General features: G+C 35.8%; 1 protein-coding gene across 3 annotated transcripts in view; it reads left to right on the forward strand.

Annotated features, from left to right (window-relative positions):
- Window positions 1–18,209, forward strand: part of si:ch211-1e14.1 (UPF0606 protein KIAA1549) — a 61,047-nt gene extending 42,838 nt beyond the window's left edge. The window contains exons 12-21 of one of the 3 annotated variants that reach the window (XM_051869749.1): window positions 2,660–2,865; window positions 5,173–5,309; window positions 7,979–8,184; window positions 8,371–8,600; window positions 8,877–9,021; window positions 10,386–10,712; window positions 12,904–12,956; window positions 13,960–14,105; window positions 14,243–14,370; window positions 15,413–18,209. In XM_051869749.1, coding sequence (XP_051725709.1) covers window positions 2,660–2,865; window positions 5,173–5,309; window positions 7,979–8,184; window positions 8,371–8,600; window positions 8,877–9,021; window positions 10,386–10,712; window positions 12,904–12,956; window positions 13,960–14,105; window positions 14,243–14,370; window positions 15,413–15,652 — 1,818 coding nt within the window. In that variant the 3' untranslated portion in view covers window positions 15,653–18,209. The remainder of the gene's footprint in view (window positions 1–2,659; window positions 2,866–5,172; window positions 5,310–7,978; window positions 8,185–8,370; window positions 8,601–8,876; window positions 9,022–10,385; window positions 10,713–12,903; window positions 12,957–13,959; window positions 14,106–14,242; window positions 14,371–15,412) is intronic. The other 2 variants (XM_051869752.1, XM_051869750.1) reach the window with 2 other exon arrangements.
- The last annotated feature ends 276 nt before the right edge of the window (window positions 18,210–18,485 follow it).

An 18,485-nucleotide genomic window follows, 5' to 3' on the forward strand; every position in this document is an offset into this window, starting at 1 on the left:
GATTACTAAGACTACAGGCAGGTGAGGTATTTTTCAGGGTTGGAGCTGAACTCTGCAGGACAGCGGCACTCCAGGACCGGTGTTGCCCATCCCTGCTGTAGACTGTAGAATATTCCTCCAGTTAGTCCTCGCACAGGAAGTACAAGATTCCTCTTCCTCTTTGACCCTCAGCTGAGACACCAGTGCATCTGTGTCAATGTCATCTGAGTTTGCACCATTTTGTAGTTCTCTGTGGACCTTGTTGACTCGAGTATGGTTTACAAACAAATGACTCTTGAACTGGTTCTTTTAAATGATTCAACTCACATGAATGAAGCAAAGAACAACTCACAAATGAGTCAAAGATAAATTAATCTGTCTTAAGTGGTTCACTCACTCACTGAATCAGTTGGAGAGGTTCTGAATTAGCATCTGATTCTCTCACTGAATCGCAAGTCATTATCCAATTGGAAATAAAAAGATTTTTTTACCATGTTATGTGGTACAAATAAGGTAGATGCTATAGAAAACATTACCGTTCAGAAGTTTATGATCGGTAAGGGTTTTTTTTTTTTTTTTTTTTAAATAGTCTCTTATGCTCACCAAGGCTGCAATTATTTGATCAAAAATGCAGTAAAAATAATAATATTGTGAAATATTATTACGATTCAAAATAACTTTTTTCTATTTGAATATATTTTAAAATGTAATTTATTCCTTTAATGGCGAAACTGTGGAGACTGTGGAAACTGTTGAAACTTTTTTGAACTGATACTTTTTTTCTTTGAACAGAATTTTCAAAAGAACAGCATTTAATTGACATATAAATGTTTTATAACATTATAAAGGTCTTTACTGATAAATGTGATGCATTCTTCCTGAATAAAAGTGTTAATTTCTTTAAAAAGAAAAAAAAATCTTACTGAACCATAAACTTTTGAATGGTAAGTGTAGTTAATTATCAACTGTTTGCTGCCTCCTCAAGTGCGAAGAATCATTAGATTCCTTATGATCCCATTCCTAAACATGTTTGTTAGTACCATCAAAAATAGTGTTTGTGAGAATGTAGTAGATGGAACAGTCCAACATGTCGGTTATCTGTTGGAATCTGACTTGATTGGAAGAGAAGCAACTTCTTATTATCACCCTCATCCAAATCAGAAACCTGTAATACCTGCCAGAAGCTTAAAGAAAAAAGAGAGTATTGAGGAGGAGGAAGAAGAGGAGGAGGAGGAGGAAGAAATGGCCAAAGAAGAACCCAAGAAAGCTATAAAGAAACCATTGCCGTATAGAATGAGGAGGCTGGAGGTATCTGAACTGTACAGTATCCGAAAGGAGTGTCGTGATGTAGAGATGTATTTCCTAGAATGCAGCAGTTAGTCCTAGTTTTTCCTGATAATCTCCTTTTATGGCACTGATAACCAGCAATTGGAGAAAACTAATGTGCAATCTCAACAACAGATGTATGTATTTGAATGTGTCAATAATAATGTCTGTTTCCGGCCATTTTGTCTAAGCCTGTGCAGCTTTGACTGTATTGTGGCCTAGATTTGGTTACAGCAGCAGTACAGGCAAACAGAAACGAGATAAGAGCTTTCTTTATCACAAACAGAATTTGTCTAAACAGCCTCATTTGCATTTGAAAGGGAATGTGATGGGAAACAGAGAAATAGACATACTCCCAGAAGATGAGCATATTTCAGTCCGTCTCTATTGTGCAGCAAATGCTCACTGCACGACACAAAGCTCAGCTTATGCATTTTTCATAAATCTCTGTGTTTTCTGGCAATATATGAAACAGAGATTTTAATTTGACCCGCCGTGACCCTTTGCAGTTTCTTTGATCTGGAAAGTCATAAAACAAACAACAGTGATTCATTATCATTAAAGAAACAGTTCACCCAGAAATTAAAATTCTGTCATCATTTACTCACCTTCAGGTAGTTCCAAACCTGTATGAGTTTCTTTCTTGTGTTGACTGCAAAAGAAGATCATTTTAAGAAATATCATACAGAGTTGGAACAACTTGAGGGTGAGTACATGATGACAGAATTTTCATTTTTGGGTGAACTATCCCTTTAAAAGTGGATAAACAATAACAGAATTTTTTATTTTGGGTGATCTATCTCTTTGAAAAAATATATTTTTCTTTTAAAGACTTCACTGGTTTTCTGGTGGCTGCTGGTCTTTGAAAGAGCCAGTGTGAATTTGCTTTCTCTGCTGTTTGGTTTGTTCGGTTCATTTAATCTTTCACAGCGCCGCAGACAGACAGGCCATTACAGCCCGTCTAGCTGGTCTGGCCCGCGGTCAGTCTGCTGACCTCTAATCAAGTGCATACATTCTGAATGCTCACGCTTCTCATTGTCTCTTTGGGAGTCAATTACTCTCCTCTTGCTCAATTTATACCTATGACACTGTGACAATCTGTGGATTATGGAAATTTACATTCTATCTGTGTGCCTTGTGTATATGCCCACGTTGATGTCTCTTAAGAGACCCCTAGACCGAAAAGCCTGACCTGATTCTGTCTTGTGTTTGTGAGCAGCGCGTCTTCATTTTAAATAAACATTTAGTCGTTTAATTGTCATCCCTTACTCCCGTTTTCTTTACAAACATCCCTCTGCATTAATTTTAATTCCCCAAATTAACATTTTCCTCTCTCTGGGGTGATGTTCCTTAGCTGCAGGCACTCAGCGTGAAGGGTTTTGACTTTGCCAAGCTGCACATGGGCCAGCACAGTAAGGATGATCTCATGGTCATCCAGGAGCCGTTGCCACTTCCTGTGCCCACTAAGGAGCAAGGCCAAGCTGAGAATGCGGAGGTGCCCACACCAAAGTCCAAAGACTCCTCCAAAGCTTCCCGCAATGGCCAGCGGCGCAGGGGCCAGTAAGTCTACTAGTAAATGTTTCTTTGATATTCAGGATCAAACATGTTACACATAATTCAGTTTTTGGTAACACTTTGCAATAAGGTTCCATTTATTAACATTAGTTATCTACATTATTTAAAATGAACAATACATCTACATCATTTATTGGTCTTAATGTTAATTTTGATTCATTAACTAATGCATTATGCACTATGAACTAACTAAAAAAAACAATGAACAATTGTGTTTTATTAACTAAAATAAACTTGGTAACACTTTACAATGAGGTTTCATTTGTTAACATTATTTAACTACATTAGATAACATGAACAAACAATGAACAATACGTCGACAGCATTTATTAATCTTAGTTAATGTTAGTTAATCTCATCATTTGCATCTGTTAACATTAGTTAATGGACTAAACTAACAAGAACTTTAACTAACAGTAACAATGGTTAATAAATGCTGTAAAAATATATCACTCTTTGTTTGTTAAAGGAAACCTATAATGCCCCTTTTCACAAGATGTAATATAAGTCTCTAGTGTCCCCAGAATGTGTCTGTGAAGTTTCAGCTCAAAATACCCCACAGATCATTTATTACAGCTTGTCAAATTTGCCCCTGTTTGTGTGTGTTCCTTTAAATGCAAATGAGCTGCTGCTCCCGGCCCCCTTTCCAGAAGCGGGCAGAGCTTTAACAGCTCACACTTCGGTTGCTCAACAACAACAAAGCTGGAGAATCTCACGCAGCCAAAATGACGATTGTCAGTAACGGTGTTTAGCCTTACATTGTTCAAACCGAACACTGATGGAGAGACTCAGGAAGAAGTTACAATTTTTAGAATGCAACTGGATGTTTCTGAATGGTTAGTGGATACATTTATGTAGTTGCTGTGGAGTTGATTCAACTCATCGACTAGCATGTGGCGTCATGTTAATCTTTTGTGCAAATCCAACGTTTAATTGACCCTTGTTTGTGAAGCAGTCGGGCGTAAAATGATGGCATGGTAACAAAATTCTACTATAACAACTCTTCCTCTTCTCTAAAGCAGCCCAACATGGCCTCACCCCCTTTGTTGCGTGTTCTCGGGGGCAGGGTTTATGTAAATTTTGGGGTTTGTGATGTCACCAACCCGGGAAGAAGTTTGTTGTAATCCCTACCAGCCATTTGTTGTAGTCCTTTAAAGATGATTTCTGTAAAGGAAAATATCTCCCTTTGCATTGAACTTTGAGCGTTGTAACTTTGCAGATGTTGTTTATGCTCACACAGCAACATTACACACTAACTAAAGGTAAAAAAGTGAAATCATAATCAAGGACCCCTTTAATGCATTAACTAATGGTAACAAATTAGACCTTATTGTAAAGTGTTACCATTAATTCATTGCTCGTTAGTTCATGTTAGATAATGCATTAACTAATGTTATTGTAAGGGACCTTATTGTAAAGTTTTTCCCAGTTTTTAAACCACTAAAAATCCAACTAAAATAATAGTAATAAAGAAATTGGTTCTGTTATGCATTTTGCTGCATGAACCTCATATTAAAAGGCAGGAATCTAGCTAAGAGTGAGTCGACTGCTGATCAATAGAAAGCTTTTTAAAAGGATTACATCTCACACTCTAATCAATAGAAGGGTCTTAGGGGTGAAATTACCACAGATCTTATGTCTTTCAAACATTAAAAGTGTCCATTGAAACCATGTTCCAAGTAAACAGAAGTAATGTAATTCTGATATATTCTTTACTGTATTTGCTGAAACAGAAAAATCCATATTTCTGGACTATACTTAAATATAGATCAATAAAATTAATAAATGCACACATACTAAACAGTCTAAGTTAAAATAACTAGAGATAAATACATTCCTAATAATTAGGACAGTTAGTAGGCCAAATAGTTCTAGACTAAAAGGGTAGTGAATATGTAATGGATTCATGACCAAGTCATGATCTTTCGGTTGGTCACATTAGATCTGAAAGTGCTCTTTGAAAGCATGACAGGATTAGGTCATCATCCTCTTGCTTTTTCCCTGGAGACACATGCCTCATCAAAACTGGATGAGGGATAAATATTGTTGTCTGTCAAGATGAGAATGTCATGGTTCTGAGGAGATATTGTGAATTAGACCCAAGGTTCATGTGTACAGTTAAAAGAGGGATACAATTTTGTAATTAATTGAGTTGTAGCTTTCATTGTATTCCCACATTGTTTTTAAAATGTCTTCAAAACACTTTTGTGGCATAAATTGTATGGCATAGGGCAAAGACATTGTGTTTTCATACCATGCTTTAGAATTAAAAGGTTTTCCTTGTTTCCTTAGGATTTCTCCATCTGAGGGCGACTCCATAGGCAGTGATCCACCCAGCGAGAGAGGATCACCTGAGGAGGGCATGAGACCTGCTGGTCTGCCCACCGATCCAAAGCAATCACGTAAAGTAGCTGTTAATGGATTAAATGGTAAGTTTGTGCATATTTTAACTCTGGCAGTACAATCATATATTGATGTATTGCAGTTCTTTTTCTCATTAAAATGTAATTGTGATATGACAGTGTATTGAATCCTGACATGTATCGTAATATGCAAGATATGTAGGTGTGCTAGGGTAATTGTTCATTGATTGTATTAGATCAAAAATAAAAAATATATATCTTCAAACAGATAGACTAAAGATTTAAACCTTTTCGTAAATATCTCCTTAAGACTTTTGAGAAGAAATTAAATTCATATTTAAAAATGTAGTTAAATGTAACCATAAAGCATTGTTGTTATTGTTAACTAAAACTTCTTAAAAATCGTTTTCGTTAATTGAAATAAAGCTGAAACAAATTACAATATAAATATTAGATGAAAAAATTAAACTTAAAAACTTATCAATATACTGACAAAATTACTGAAACTTAAACTGCACTTACAAGGAAAACTGAAAATATAAAAATAAAATATAATTAAAAATAATAATAAATACTATAATAGTATATAAATAATATTAAATGAAATCCTTTTTAAATGTTACTTATATTTTAAATTTAAAATAATGTTTTAAATATTTGTTTTTTATATTTAATTTTGCAATTATTTTTACATTTTTAAATGTTAATTTAACAGAAAAAAATCTCAATGCATTTGTTAATTTCACATGTAATTAGACAGTTTAAATGTGGGGGAACCAATGAAATTTTGACTGAATATTAAGACACCCTTTTGATACATGTTGGCTGCTAGCAAAGGCAAAAGATTTTTTTGGTTTTATTAAGTGGCAGGCTAGTCCTCCATAATAGCCAGTGGAAGAAGAACATGTGACGTAAGATTTACAGAGAGGGGAAAGTAATAAAACCTGGGTCTTTCAGCTGAAGATTTGTGGCTCTTCCTCTTGATTTCCTCTCTAGTCAGCCCAGACTCATTCATCCTGCCTCCTTTGTGAAGAATGACTCGTCTTACTTTTGGCTGCTTGTTTTTTTTTTTTTTTCCACTTTCTTGCTCTCTCTCCCTTTATCTCTTTCTGTGTGTTCCTCTCTTGTCAAACAGTGCCTGTGGTGATAACCCTCTCTCAACCCTCATTTCTGCTTTACCAGACTAAATAGGCTACAGGCTGACTAGCCAAGAAATGACATGGAATTCAGTCATAGCACCTCACATTCTCACTCTTTCTCTGTCTTATTGCTATTCCCTTTCAACGCCCTTTCCTTTTGAAAATCCCTTTCATCCTCCTCTACTCATGATTGCGTTCCAGTGATAAGTATTTTCCAAGATCAAATGCTGTCTTACCCAGCATTCCACTCAAATATGCTTTTACATACAACCCATGCTATATTTTATCTCAATAAAACAATCTCCATTACTTCAGCCATCATTAAATTTTCTCTCTCTCTTTTACGCTCCCTCCATCCATTCATCCATCTGTTACTGGCTCTCAGGGAAGAATAGAATTGGTAAGAGTGGTGCTGTTTTGTACAGTAGCGTTAGATCTTCTAATTCATGTTCGTAGTTTTCGTGAATGTCACATTTAAAACGTACATTTAAAAAAAAAAATATGGATCATCCTCCTGCCTTGAGCTCCTAAAGCTCTAAATGAGTCTTATTAGGGAGATGCTGCCCCCATCTGGTGTGAAACGATACTCAAGAGAGGAGATTCAGATGAATTACATGCTTTCTTTGTTAGTTGTCGGCCCATATGAGGCTAACTTTGTTTTGATAGTGTGGAACGCATTAGATATGTTTATGAATTGTTTAATATATATGTGTGTGTGTGTGTGTGTGTGTGTGTGTGTGTGTGTGTGTGTGTGTACAGTGGCCTCAAAATTATACGGACATGTCAGCGACAGTGGCATGTATAAATTTCATTGCATTATATAAAAAAAAATATAATCAGTGATGACTGATTGATGACATTGAATAAATGGCATTTATTTTAAGGAACAACAGCATAAACACTTTTCAAGCAAAATATTTCACAATAAATTATTTTATAATATAAAACCAGTATTTATTGCAGATGACTCGTTTTCGGCCATCTTCTTTTTCTGTGCAATGAAATTAATACATTTTCATGTTTTACAATTAGTTATGAGGCCATTATACAGGTTAAGGTTAATAAGATTTTTTTTTTAGTGTTTTTGAAATAAGTATCTTATACTCATCAAACATGTATTTGTTTGGTTTAAAAATACTGTAAAAACAGTACATTACAATTTAAAATAACAATTTAATATATTTTAAAATGCAATTTATTCCTGTGATGACAAAGCTGTATTTTCAGCATCATTACTCTAGTCTTCAGTGTCACGTGATCCTTCAGAAATTATTGTAATATGTTAATTTGGTGCTCAAGAAACATTTCTTATTATTATCAATGTTGAAAACAGTTGTGCTGCTTAATATTTGTGTGGAAACCACAAAACATGTTTTTCAGGATTATGTGATGAATAGAAAGTATTTATTTAAAATAGAACAGCATTTATTTGAAATATCTTTTATAACATTATAAATGTATTTATGGTCGATTTTGATCAATTAAATGCATTCTTGCTGAATAAAAGTATTAATTTCTTTAAAAACAAATGACCCCAAACTTTTGAATAGTACTTGTGAAGTTTGACACTCTCTTATACTGTATATGTCCCTGTAGGTCCACCCCCAATGAACGGCATGGATGAGCCATTATCTTCAGCTTCCATTTTTGAGCATGTGGACCGAATGTCCCGCCCAACTGACGGCCCCAAACGCCTCCCTAATAAAATTCAGCTCATCGCCATGCAGCCGATGCCAGCCCTGCCCCTGCCCAGCCCAACCGCCAATGACAGAGCTGCAGAGAACACCAAGCTGAACAAAGAGGTAGCCTTCACCTCCCATGCATCTAATTCACATTTATTTCACAAGGCTTTTCCCTAGGGGCCTGTTTCAAATCTCAAGGTCCCTACGATTATGAATTTGATTCACAGCGTCCAAAAGCCTCATTACCAATAATCAATATGTGCTTCTCATTGACTCCAAGGTCATTGACTGTTCCTTCTCTTCCAGATCCAGGTAGCTTTAAGGCACAAGTCTGAGATCGAGCACCATCGCAATAAGATCCGCCTGAGGGCCAAAAGGAAAGGCCATTACGACTTCCCTGCTATGGATGATCTCATTGACGGTCTTGGCGACCCCAAAGAGCAGGACCGAATCTACCAGAAGGCCCAGATGCAGATTGACAAGATACTTGATCCAGATATTCCCATGCCCTCTCTGTACACCGAGCCCAAGAAAGGGTAAAAAGATCTGCATCTGACAATGAGACTAATCCTAAACACAGAATAAAGACCTGTTCGAATCTGAATTTACTGCACAAAAGCATGGACATAAAAAGAATAAAATGCAAATATGTATATCTGTGAACATCTTCAATATCATACTGTGATGATTCATAGTGCTTTTCCATTGGAACAGTTCTAGAACAAAAAAATCACTTTCCACATTTCCACGTAACCTTAATATTTAAAGGCCAAATACTCACTCAAGTGTGTGTGTTTGTGTATGTTTTGCAGCAACCGAGGGAAGCGTTCTCCTAAACAGAGAAGGAAACAGCAGATGAACGGTGATCTGACAGATGCTGACCGAGATAGACTCATAACTACAGACAGCGATGGGACATACAGGAAATACCCAGGAGTCAATAACATAGCATATGTGGTCAGTGTCATGAAGAGATCTGTACTTTTTCTTTCACTCTCTACACTGTACTTCTGCTGTGGACTGTGTAATCAACTACATACTGTTTTTTTCCCTTGTTTTCCAATATATTTGTAATTCAAAACATCTCTAATCAGCTCCATGCAGTGAATTTGCAGGTGCTAATTTCCTACCGTTTCTGAAAAAAAAAAAAAAGTGTAGTTTCAGATGGATTAAAATTATCTTACTTACTTAAAGGTTTACTTAAACCTTATTTAAAATGTTAAAATAGACACTTTATATGTTTAGATATACACTTTCATAAGTATAAAAGTAACAGTAAAAAACTGACATTGCAAAATTATATTTTTCTGCGATATATACTGCGATATGAAAACAATTTCACCAGATGACTTGAATAGCTCTATTTGGAAAAAATTAATAATTCTAGAATGACTGGGGTGATTTGAGTGTATCCGCATAGAAAATAATAAACAAATTACAAGCATAGATGAATACAATAGAGCAAAGATAAATGAAATAAACAGCTTTGTTTTTCAGATAAGTCTAACAGTATTCAGGTAGAAAAACTGTCAAATGTAAAATAACACTGCATTGTCTTTACTATATGAATTAAATAAATATAATTAATCTTTGTTAAAGCTACAGTCTTTGTCTTTTGTTGTTTAATTAACATTAATGACACAGACAGCAGCAGGTATATTAGGCTGCTGTCACATTAAGAACTAATGCATGGATCCAGTATAATGATACACATCTGTTTTCTTTCTCAATTGTTTACCTTCACTTAAGAATTAAGCAACGAGGATACTCGCAAAGACAGGCATTTTTACATAATTTTGCAGTGTATGTGTCTGTTTAGGCACAAAAAGACGAGAAAGAGAACTGAAATAGGTATTTGCGTGCTGTCTGCGCAGCTTTGGGTGTGTGCACAGAAAACAGCATACAAGTTCTGAATTGAGTTCTCTTTCATGTCTTCTTGTGGTTGAATGCTTTAAACTCGCTTGAATGTTTAAACTGACAGGACTTCACGGTTTTGGGACCATTATACTCAGTATCACGGTTATTATATCACGGTGTCCACTGAAATTTTAAGCAGCACAACTGATTTCAACGTTGAAAATAGGAATAAATGTTTCTTGAGCACCAATCAGAATATTAGTATGATTTCTGAAGGATCATGTGACACTGAAGACTAGAGTAATGGCTGCTGAAAATTTAGCTTTCCCATCACAGGAATAAATTACATTTTAAATATATTAAAACAAAAATTAGTTGTATTTTTCATTAAAAAAAATGCTATATATATATTTATAGTTGCAGCTTTGAATGTTAATCATCTTTTATTTGCTTTTATTTTGCAGTCGGACCCAGACCAGGGGCCAGAGCATCATACCCCGTCTCCGACAGATGACGTGTTCCATGGTCCCATTTCTCCTCCTCCTGGTCACCCTCCTCCGCCACCCCCCTATCTGCCCCCTCAGCCGTCTATAGAGGAGGCCCGGCAGCAAATGCACTCTTTACTGGATGATGCCTTCGCCCTTGTGTCTCCTTCATCTCAGGGCAGCACAGCTGGCATCACTCTGCCTGGGGTTGGTCTTAACCCCGGACCCCCGCCTCCCTTAAGCCCGCCATCCCGTGGTCCGCGGCCCTGGGGCCCAGGATACCTGCCCTTGAATCCCTACACTGGGGTAGGAACAATCTATAGTGAATTAACATTGAATAGCAGTCGTAGCATGTATCAATATTTCTGAGATTTTGCCATGTCCTAAAAATATTTGGTTTAGTGGAAAACCGTATGGAAACTTCACCAAAATTTTAAAATGATTATATTCTGGCCTGTAAAATTGAGGAAAAAATATCTATTAATTAATTATCTTGAAAAAAATCTTTTAAAAAAACAATGGATATTCTCAGAAATATTGCATGGTTTACAAATGGTTTACACTTCTTAAATTATTTTTAAAAATCACTTATGACCTTAATTTTAACTCTATAAACAAACATAACAAGTTGGAAGGCTTTATTTATCAAACATCTCTCTGTTGCATCAGTTTTGTCACTGGTTGAGGAGGATTAGATCCATGCAGTAATCAGTTAAGTGACTTTAGACGTCAGGGTCAAACTGATCTTGGAAGAGCCTCTCTGATTTCAGCCCTACATGAACCTGGAACCAGCAGATCACAGATCAGCTCTTGATTGTAGTAAAACAGTAATGGCTGTGGCAGACTGATTGAGGATAAACTCTCGCTAATGCAGCCTTACACTTCTGCACCGCTTATAAGTCTCTGAATCTCATAGTGTGCGCTTATTTATTATGATTGTTCATACTTGTGTTTAGATATTTGAACAAACTGTTAATGCTAAGAACTCGGCTCATAAATCGTCCTGCTATGAAATCATGAATGATACCTCAAATTGTACGGCTTGTTGAGAAGAGATTACTTTTCTAAGCGACTGGACGTGGGATTTTCCAGTCTTTTGAGAACACATCCTGTCTGAGAAACCCATAAATGATCCACATTCATGTGATGATGAAAGCTGATGTATTACTCTTTCCTTTCCAATACTTATATGATTTCCCCTTGTCTAAATCTGCGGTCACGCTAGACTTCATGCTCTATTAACTTTCATCCAGAACAGAGACACAAGTTTCGTCTTCGTTTTATTGAACTCTGACTTATTGACTTGATTTGTTTCTAAATTAAAAATAAAACACTAAGGCCCGGTTTCATAGACAGGGTTTAGATTAAGCCAAGATTAGACCTTAGTTCAGTTAGGACACTTTAAGTAGCTTTTAAAAATAAACAATGGCACTGACATATTTTAAGATATGTCAGTGCAAGTTGCTTTCAGTCAGAGCAGTTCAAACATGCATTTTAGTCTGGGACTAGCTAAAACCAAGGGAAGATAAAAATTTTTTATAAATTAGTAATGTGAAGTAATTGAATCGTTTATTTGTGCATCACAATATTATAATGTAGATTATGAATAGTGCATTTGCTTAATACATTTAACAGTCATATTCAATTTTTAGTATTTTTAAAGATTAGCTTTAAGTAAGCATAGGATGATGGCAAAGGTCATCTAAAAATAATCTAAAAAATACAGGAAATGAGCATTTAGAAATGCAAAACAACCATGAGCACATTAACATTTGACTGCCCACATTTACGTTTAAGCATGTATAAATCATGTATTAATCCATCTTTATTGTGACGCATTTAAAACTATTGTGTCTGCATCATAAGACCAGAGGTGCAATGACTAAGTGCACTTGTGATTTCTGGTTACAGTGGTTTGTTTCCCTCAGTTAATTTGTTGATTTCATTATAAATGTGTTTTGATGTGTAATAACCATACTAGAGCAATTTAAAGCAAGCTTGATGCCCTGGACTCACATCAGAGGAGCACAGACTTGGGGTTTTCCACAGATCGGGAATAAACAACCCAGAATGGAAGCCTCATCTGTCAACACTGTGTCTTGAATGAAGTATTTCTGTTAGATTGAGGTCTTTTCGTGGATGGGAAAGAGGGAATTGCAAAGGCCAACGGAGGCAAAATATGAACTGACTAATAACTTTATAGGTTTATTTAAGAGTCAGGATGGAGCAGGGGATGGTGTGCTGTCCTTAAAATCTTGAAATGGCATTCCCAGCTCAGCTATTTAAAAGCTTTTCTGTTTTCTGGGTCACTGGGTTTATTTAGGCTGATAGAGAAGCTCCAGTTGTGGTGGAACATACAGCTACTAATGTGTGTTTCAGACTTAGCAATGTATTAAATTAAACCTTTTATGCATTAAATCAGTAAGTACAATGGATATGCTAGGAATCATCAACTTATTTTAAGCTTAACGACTGTGTTTTTGTGTATTTCTTTCAGAGATATGCTGAATTAGGTCTGCCTCCTTCCAGTGTGCAAGGTTTACTACATAGGTGAGTATATTAGTGTTCGCCCGATATGGTTTTTTTTAATGGCCAATGCCAGGCTGGCTTATGGCTAATATTAAGATGATAGGCTATGTGTGATATCACACTATTTAATTTAAAGATAGTAAATAACACATGCACAATTGTTGCAATAAAAATGATATTTATTTTACATATTTGCTTAATTAGAAATAATTAATTGGAAAAAATATTATTCAAAAAATAATTTAAGCTTGATAAAAAAAAAAAAATCTGTAAAATAAACACTAATTTATACTTCGTCATTCTGTAATTTTTTTTTTTTTTTTTTTTTTTTTACAAATAAAGATATATTTATCTGGGGGGGGGGGGGGGGGGGGGGGATAGACACACTAACCAACAGTGCACTCAGTAATCTGGTATGTCTGTGTGTACTGGGAATCATATTTTCTCAAATAAAGACTGGGTTGCACTACTTTTACATTTTTCTCAACACTGTCAAAATAAAAGTCCAGGCACTGTCAAAACAAAAATCTGCTTCCAATACTTATTGGCCAAACAGAAAAACTTTAAGTTCACCCAAAAAATGAAAATTCTGTCATCATTTACTCACCCACAAGTTGTTCCAAACCTGTATAAATTTCTTTGTTCTGATGTACACAAACGAAGATATTTTGACTACCATAGTAGAAAAAAAAACATACTATGAAAGTAAATGGGGGGCGAGATCTGCTTGGTTACAAACTTTCTTCCAAATATCTTTGTGTACAGCAGAACAAAGAAATTTATACAACTTGAGGGTGAGTAAATGATGACAGAATTTTCATTATATATATCAGTCAGCCACTAGAGTATATTGAGTCCAATCAAGAAGGTTTGTGTGATCTTCTGGAACTGTGAGCAATGCTGTGAGCAAAGCAATCACATTTCAACCTTTGCTTGATTATAATGGGAAATATCAAGTCATTTTTTGTTAGAGTGCAGTGTGATTTGTTAATAACTGGGGACTGATGTCTTTGTATCTCTACAGACAGGGTTTGGGGTCCGGCTATATCCCATCAGGAGAAGCCCTGCCTGTTGAACAGCTACAGCCAGAGTCACTTTACACTGGTCGAGGTAGACTCACAGATGATCTGCCCTCTTCCGCCAGGCCACGACCTGTAGGTGGCACTACAGGTATGAGCTTAAAGGTTTAACTAGAAATGAAGTTTAATGTCACAAAACAGAGAAAGAAAAGAGCAATGGATGCATGGATAAAAGACAAATGATGCGATATAAAGTATACTGTATGCAACATACATGTCTGTTCACAGGTGCCCAGCTACATCATTTATCCCACGTTGGCCTGACAGGTCGTGTAGGTGACAGCCGGCAGCCTGGTGGGTTAAACTGGAGCCCATATCATGAGGACGACAGCAAGCTTGCTAACAACAGAGAGTCTGTAAGTTTGAAATACTCTCTTACTTAGATTAAAAAAGGGACAAATTACATGTTTATTTACATATAGAAGTCCACTTATTGCATGCTTGATAGATAGATAGATAGTGCTTTTAGTTGAATTAATAGTTAAGTTTTGTTATTTGCTTTTGTCATTTTTCTCAGTTGTTGTTTTTTTATTTCTATTTAACTTTATTTTTAGTTTAGTTTTAGTCATTTTAGTAATTTAACATAAACTTATTTGATTGCAGTTTCAGGCAACATTTCTAATTAAAGTTTAGGCTTTTCATCTAATATTTATATTTTATTTCAGCTTTATTTCAGTTAACAAAAATGTTTTTTTTATATAGTTTTAGTTAAAAAAAAAAAACAACAACACTGAGCTGAACCCCTTTGACATAAAAGATTGATGTACCAGTAGGGCGATGTACCAGATTTTAAGTTAATATTTTAATAATTTAACATATTTGCATGTTTACGGTTCTCTAATGTCAGTTAATGGTCACATGACATGCAGGAAAAACATTTTTTTTAGTAAGTATTTTATTTTGATTATGAAAACCCTACTATATACTATCTATAAAGTAATCCATTAAAACATCCACATAGGAACAAGATGAAAACTGTAACAATATTACAATTTTATTATTATAATTATTATAAATTGTGCCTTTTTTCTGTTATTAGATTGAAATTGTGAGGATAAATGTATGACATGACAGCAGGAAAATAATAATAGGAGCACAAACACCTGTCCATGCTTATACACATTATACATATAAAAGAGTGTATTTTTAAAAAAAATATATACTTGAACTAAAATAAACTGCAATAATCCAGGAATTATTAAAAGAAATAGTATACATTATAAGCAGGCTTCAGGGAATGCTACATGAAGAAGTACAGAATATGTCCTCTTCAAACTCTGACTTCCATAGCTATTCTGGCTCCCTTTTTCTCACTTAAACTCTTAAACTTCTTATTTTTAATCTTCTTTCCCTCATTTCTTCCTTCCTTCCTTCCTTCCTTCCTTCCATTTTTTTTAGGTTCTTGGCTCTCTTGACTACACCTCCATCTCTGTATTCCAGACCTCCAGGAATGGCCTGAAGGAGCCATCTGCCGCTCCTACCCACCTGGACTCTCTCGGCCTGGGCTACGCTCCCTCCGCTCCCCTTGAGGAACCTTCCCCTCCCAACCACTCGTCTGCCTCCCTCATCAAAGCCATCCGAGAGGAACTGATGCGCCTCTCCCAGAAACAGGCGGCAGTACCCAGCTACCACAGCTGAGACCTGCCCCCTCTAACTCCATCAGGCAAAAACTGCACTACACTGCAATGTACTTCCCATGGAAGTGGCTTTTCTTGAGAGGACAATGACTGTACGTCATGTAGCCTCTGCTGCCGCCTGGTGGCAGAGAGCGTTAGGACAGGAAGAGTAGACATTTCTCCTTTATTCCCATGTTCCTCTCCAGTTTTCCCGACAACTTAGTTGTTCAAAACAAAAGCAGTGTCCTGAGACTGAAGAACAGTGTTTTTTACCTTCTTTACAGTCATTTGGTAGCAACTGCTCTGTAAAGACCAGGATATTGAAGCTAAAATCTTCCTTTGGTCTTCTGTTAGAGGTGTGCGTGTGTGTTTATTTTCACATTGTGTTGTTTCTTTGCTGTGTTCACTGCCTTCACATTTGAATTTCATACTTGCACTGGCTCTTGTAGATTCTCATCACTGAAAATTGAACTGCTATTGATACCTTAAACAAATCTCTATAGTTTTTTTTTTTTTTTTTAGTTTTTTTATGTTATGTTATGTTTTATTTCTTAATGCATTTTCTGCCTGTCCTCTTGTGGTGCTGATTCTTTTATCTTGGTTTAATGGCCATAAAGCACACATTGCATTCATAATACAGTATTGAACCCTACACGTATTGTCTTAATTACACTGTAGGGTCCAGTTGTAGTATTTGAAGTAGTGACGTTTTCCATCTCCATATGCCTTGATTATATTTGGCATCTGCGGAAGAGCTGGACATATAGCTTTTGTTATGTCCAGTGCATTGGAGGAAACTGTGTTAAAATTAAAGAAATGTTTCAGGTTCAACTTGACAGACTGTAAACAAATAAAAAAGTCATTTTCAGTAATGTACTTAAAGGATTAGTTCATTTCAGAATTAAAATTTCCTGATAATTTTCTCACCCTGCCCCATGTCGTCCAAGATGTTTATGCCTTTCTTTCTTCAGTCGAAAAGAAATTATGGTTTTTGAGGAAAACATTCCAGGATTTTTCTCCATATAATGGACTTCAATAGTTGCCAATGGGTTGAAGGTCCAAACTGCAGTTTCACTGCAGCTTCAAAGGGCTCTAAATGATCCCAGCCGAGGAATGGGTCATTTTTTTTTAAATAAATAAAAAAATATATACTTTTTAACCACAAATGCTCGTCTTGCACTAGCTCTGCGATGCGCCACACATTACGTAATCACATTGGAAAGGTCACGCGGAAGAACCGAGCAAGTGTTTACAAAGTGAACATGCAAAGACTAAGTCAAACGGCCTTTACAAAAAAAGGTAAAACAACGATGTCAGACGATTTTGAAGTTGGAGGGGAAAATGAGATGGAGTTTTTCGCCCTACTGCGGTACTTCCGCCCAAGTCACATGTGACCTTTCCAACGTGATTACGTAATGCGTGGAACATCGCAGAGCTAATGCAAGACAAGCATTTGTGGTTAAAAAGTATATAATTTTTTTTTTTTTTTTTTTTTGTCTAGAAAATGACTGATCCTTTCGCTAGATAAGACCCTTATTCTTCGTCTGGGATCGAGTAGAGCCCTTTGAAGCTGCACTGAAACTGCAATTTGGTCCTTCAACTGTTGAAGTCCGCTATATGGAGAAAAATCCTGGAATGTTTTCCTCAAAAACCTTAATTTCTTTACAACTGAAGAAAGAAAGAAATAAACATCTTGGATGATATGAACAGAAATTTCAAAAGAAGTTCAAGAGAACTTACTGACCCCAAACTTTTGAATGGTAGTGTATTTCAATATACAGGGTAGAAACTAAGAATAATTTGTACTCTATTCACCTCTATAAAGCCCTGTCCAATTGTAAGTGCATTACTGTGAACATGTTTATGTTTTACAAACTATCTGTGGCAATCAACAGTACATCACAGATGCTGGAGGACATCTGCATATTGAGCTTATCTCATTTTGATCCTGGAACATTCCTTAAACTGTCTATCTGTTTCTCGAAACTAAATTGGTCAGAGTACTTTCAGTATTACCACTGTTTAAATTGTATTGCCGTTTGAATTCTTTAAACTCAAAGTATTGATTAAGGTCAGGATTATGTATAAAGTTAATTTCTGGCTCCTTTCCCCAAGTGTATTCTGTGGCCATGAAGTGCTCATCATTTCATAGCGGAAATTGTTTATTATTATAATTATTGTTCCAGGATGCACTATTGCTCATTAAACTGCTGTTGATCAAATGGGTACAGTATATTCCTCTGTGACTTCACGCTTTTAATGTGTTAGGAAAGCAGAAAACTAGTATTAGACTCACTAAAACACTGATCCCTTGGCAATTTGTACTTCATTTCATGCTAAAATTGTGTTCTTGCCTTTGTGCTAAACTATTTTTGTGTTAATGTTGCAAACAGGAGCATCATTTGCTCTAAGAAAAAGGACAATTCTGTTACTTTGTCACTTGATCTGCCCTTGTTTATTTGTTGGAATGATTTTTTATTATTATTTCAATTTTGTTAAGTTTGACTGGTTGGAACTTCCTTGACATGTAGTTACAAATCTGCTGATTATTTAACTGACAATTAAAAATTACTACCATATGGTTCACTGTTGTTTGCAATATCAAACTTTACTAAGTTACAGATACTGAGTGCTGAAACCTGATTGGTATGTTTTCACAGTTGAATCGAATGAGTTACAGCATTCATCAGAATTGAAATGCATGTAGTTGCTGTTCACTTCATGAAATACCATTGAGAACTTGGTAGACTCACTTAAAGGGATAGTTCACCCAAAAATTAAAACTCTGTCATCATTTACTCACCTTCAAGTTGTTCCAAACTTGTGTAAATTTCTTTGTTCTATTGTACACAAAG

This window comes from Ctenopharyngodon idella, chromosome 18, assembly GCF_019924925.1.
Source record: "Ctenopharyngodon idella isolate HZGC_01 chromosome 18, HZGC01, whole genome shotgun sequence".
Classification (NCBI taxonomy): Eukaryota; Metazoa; Chordata; class Actinopteri; order Cypriniformes; family Xenocyprididae; genus Ctenopharyngodon; species Ctenopharyngodon idella.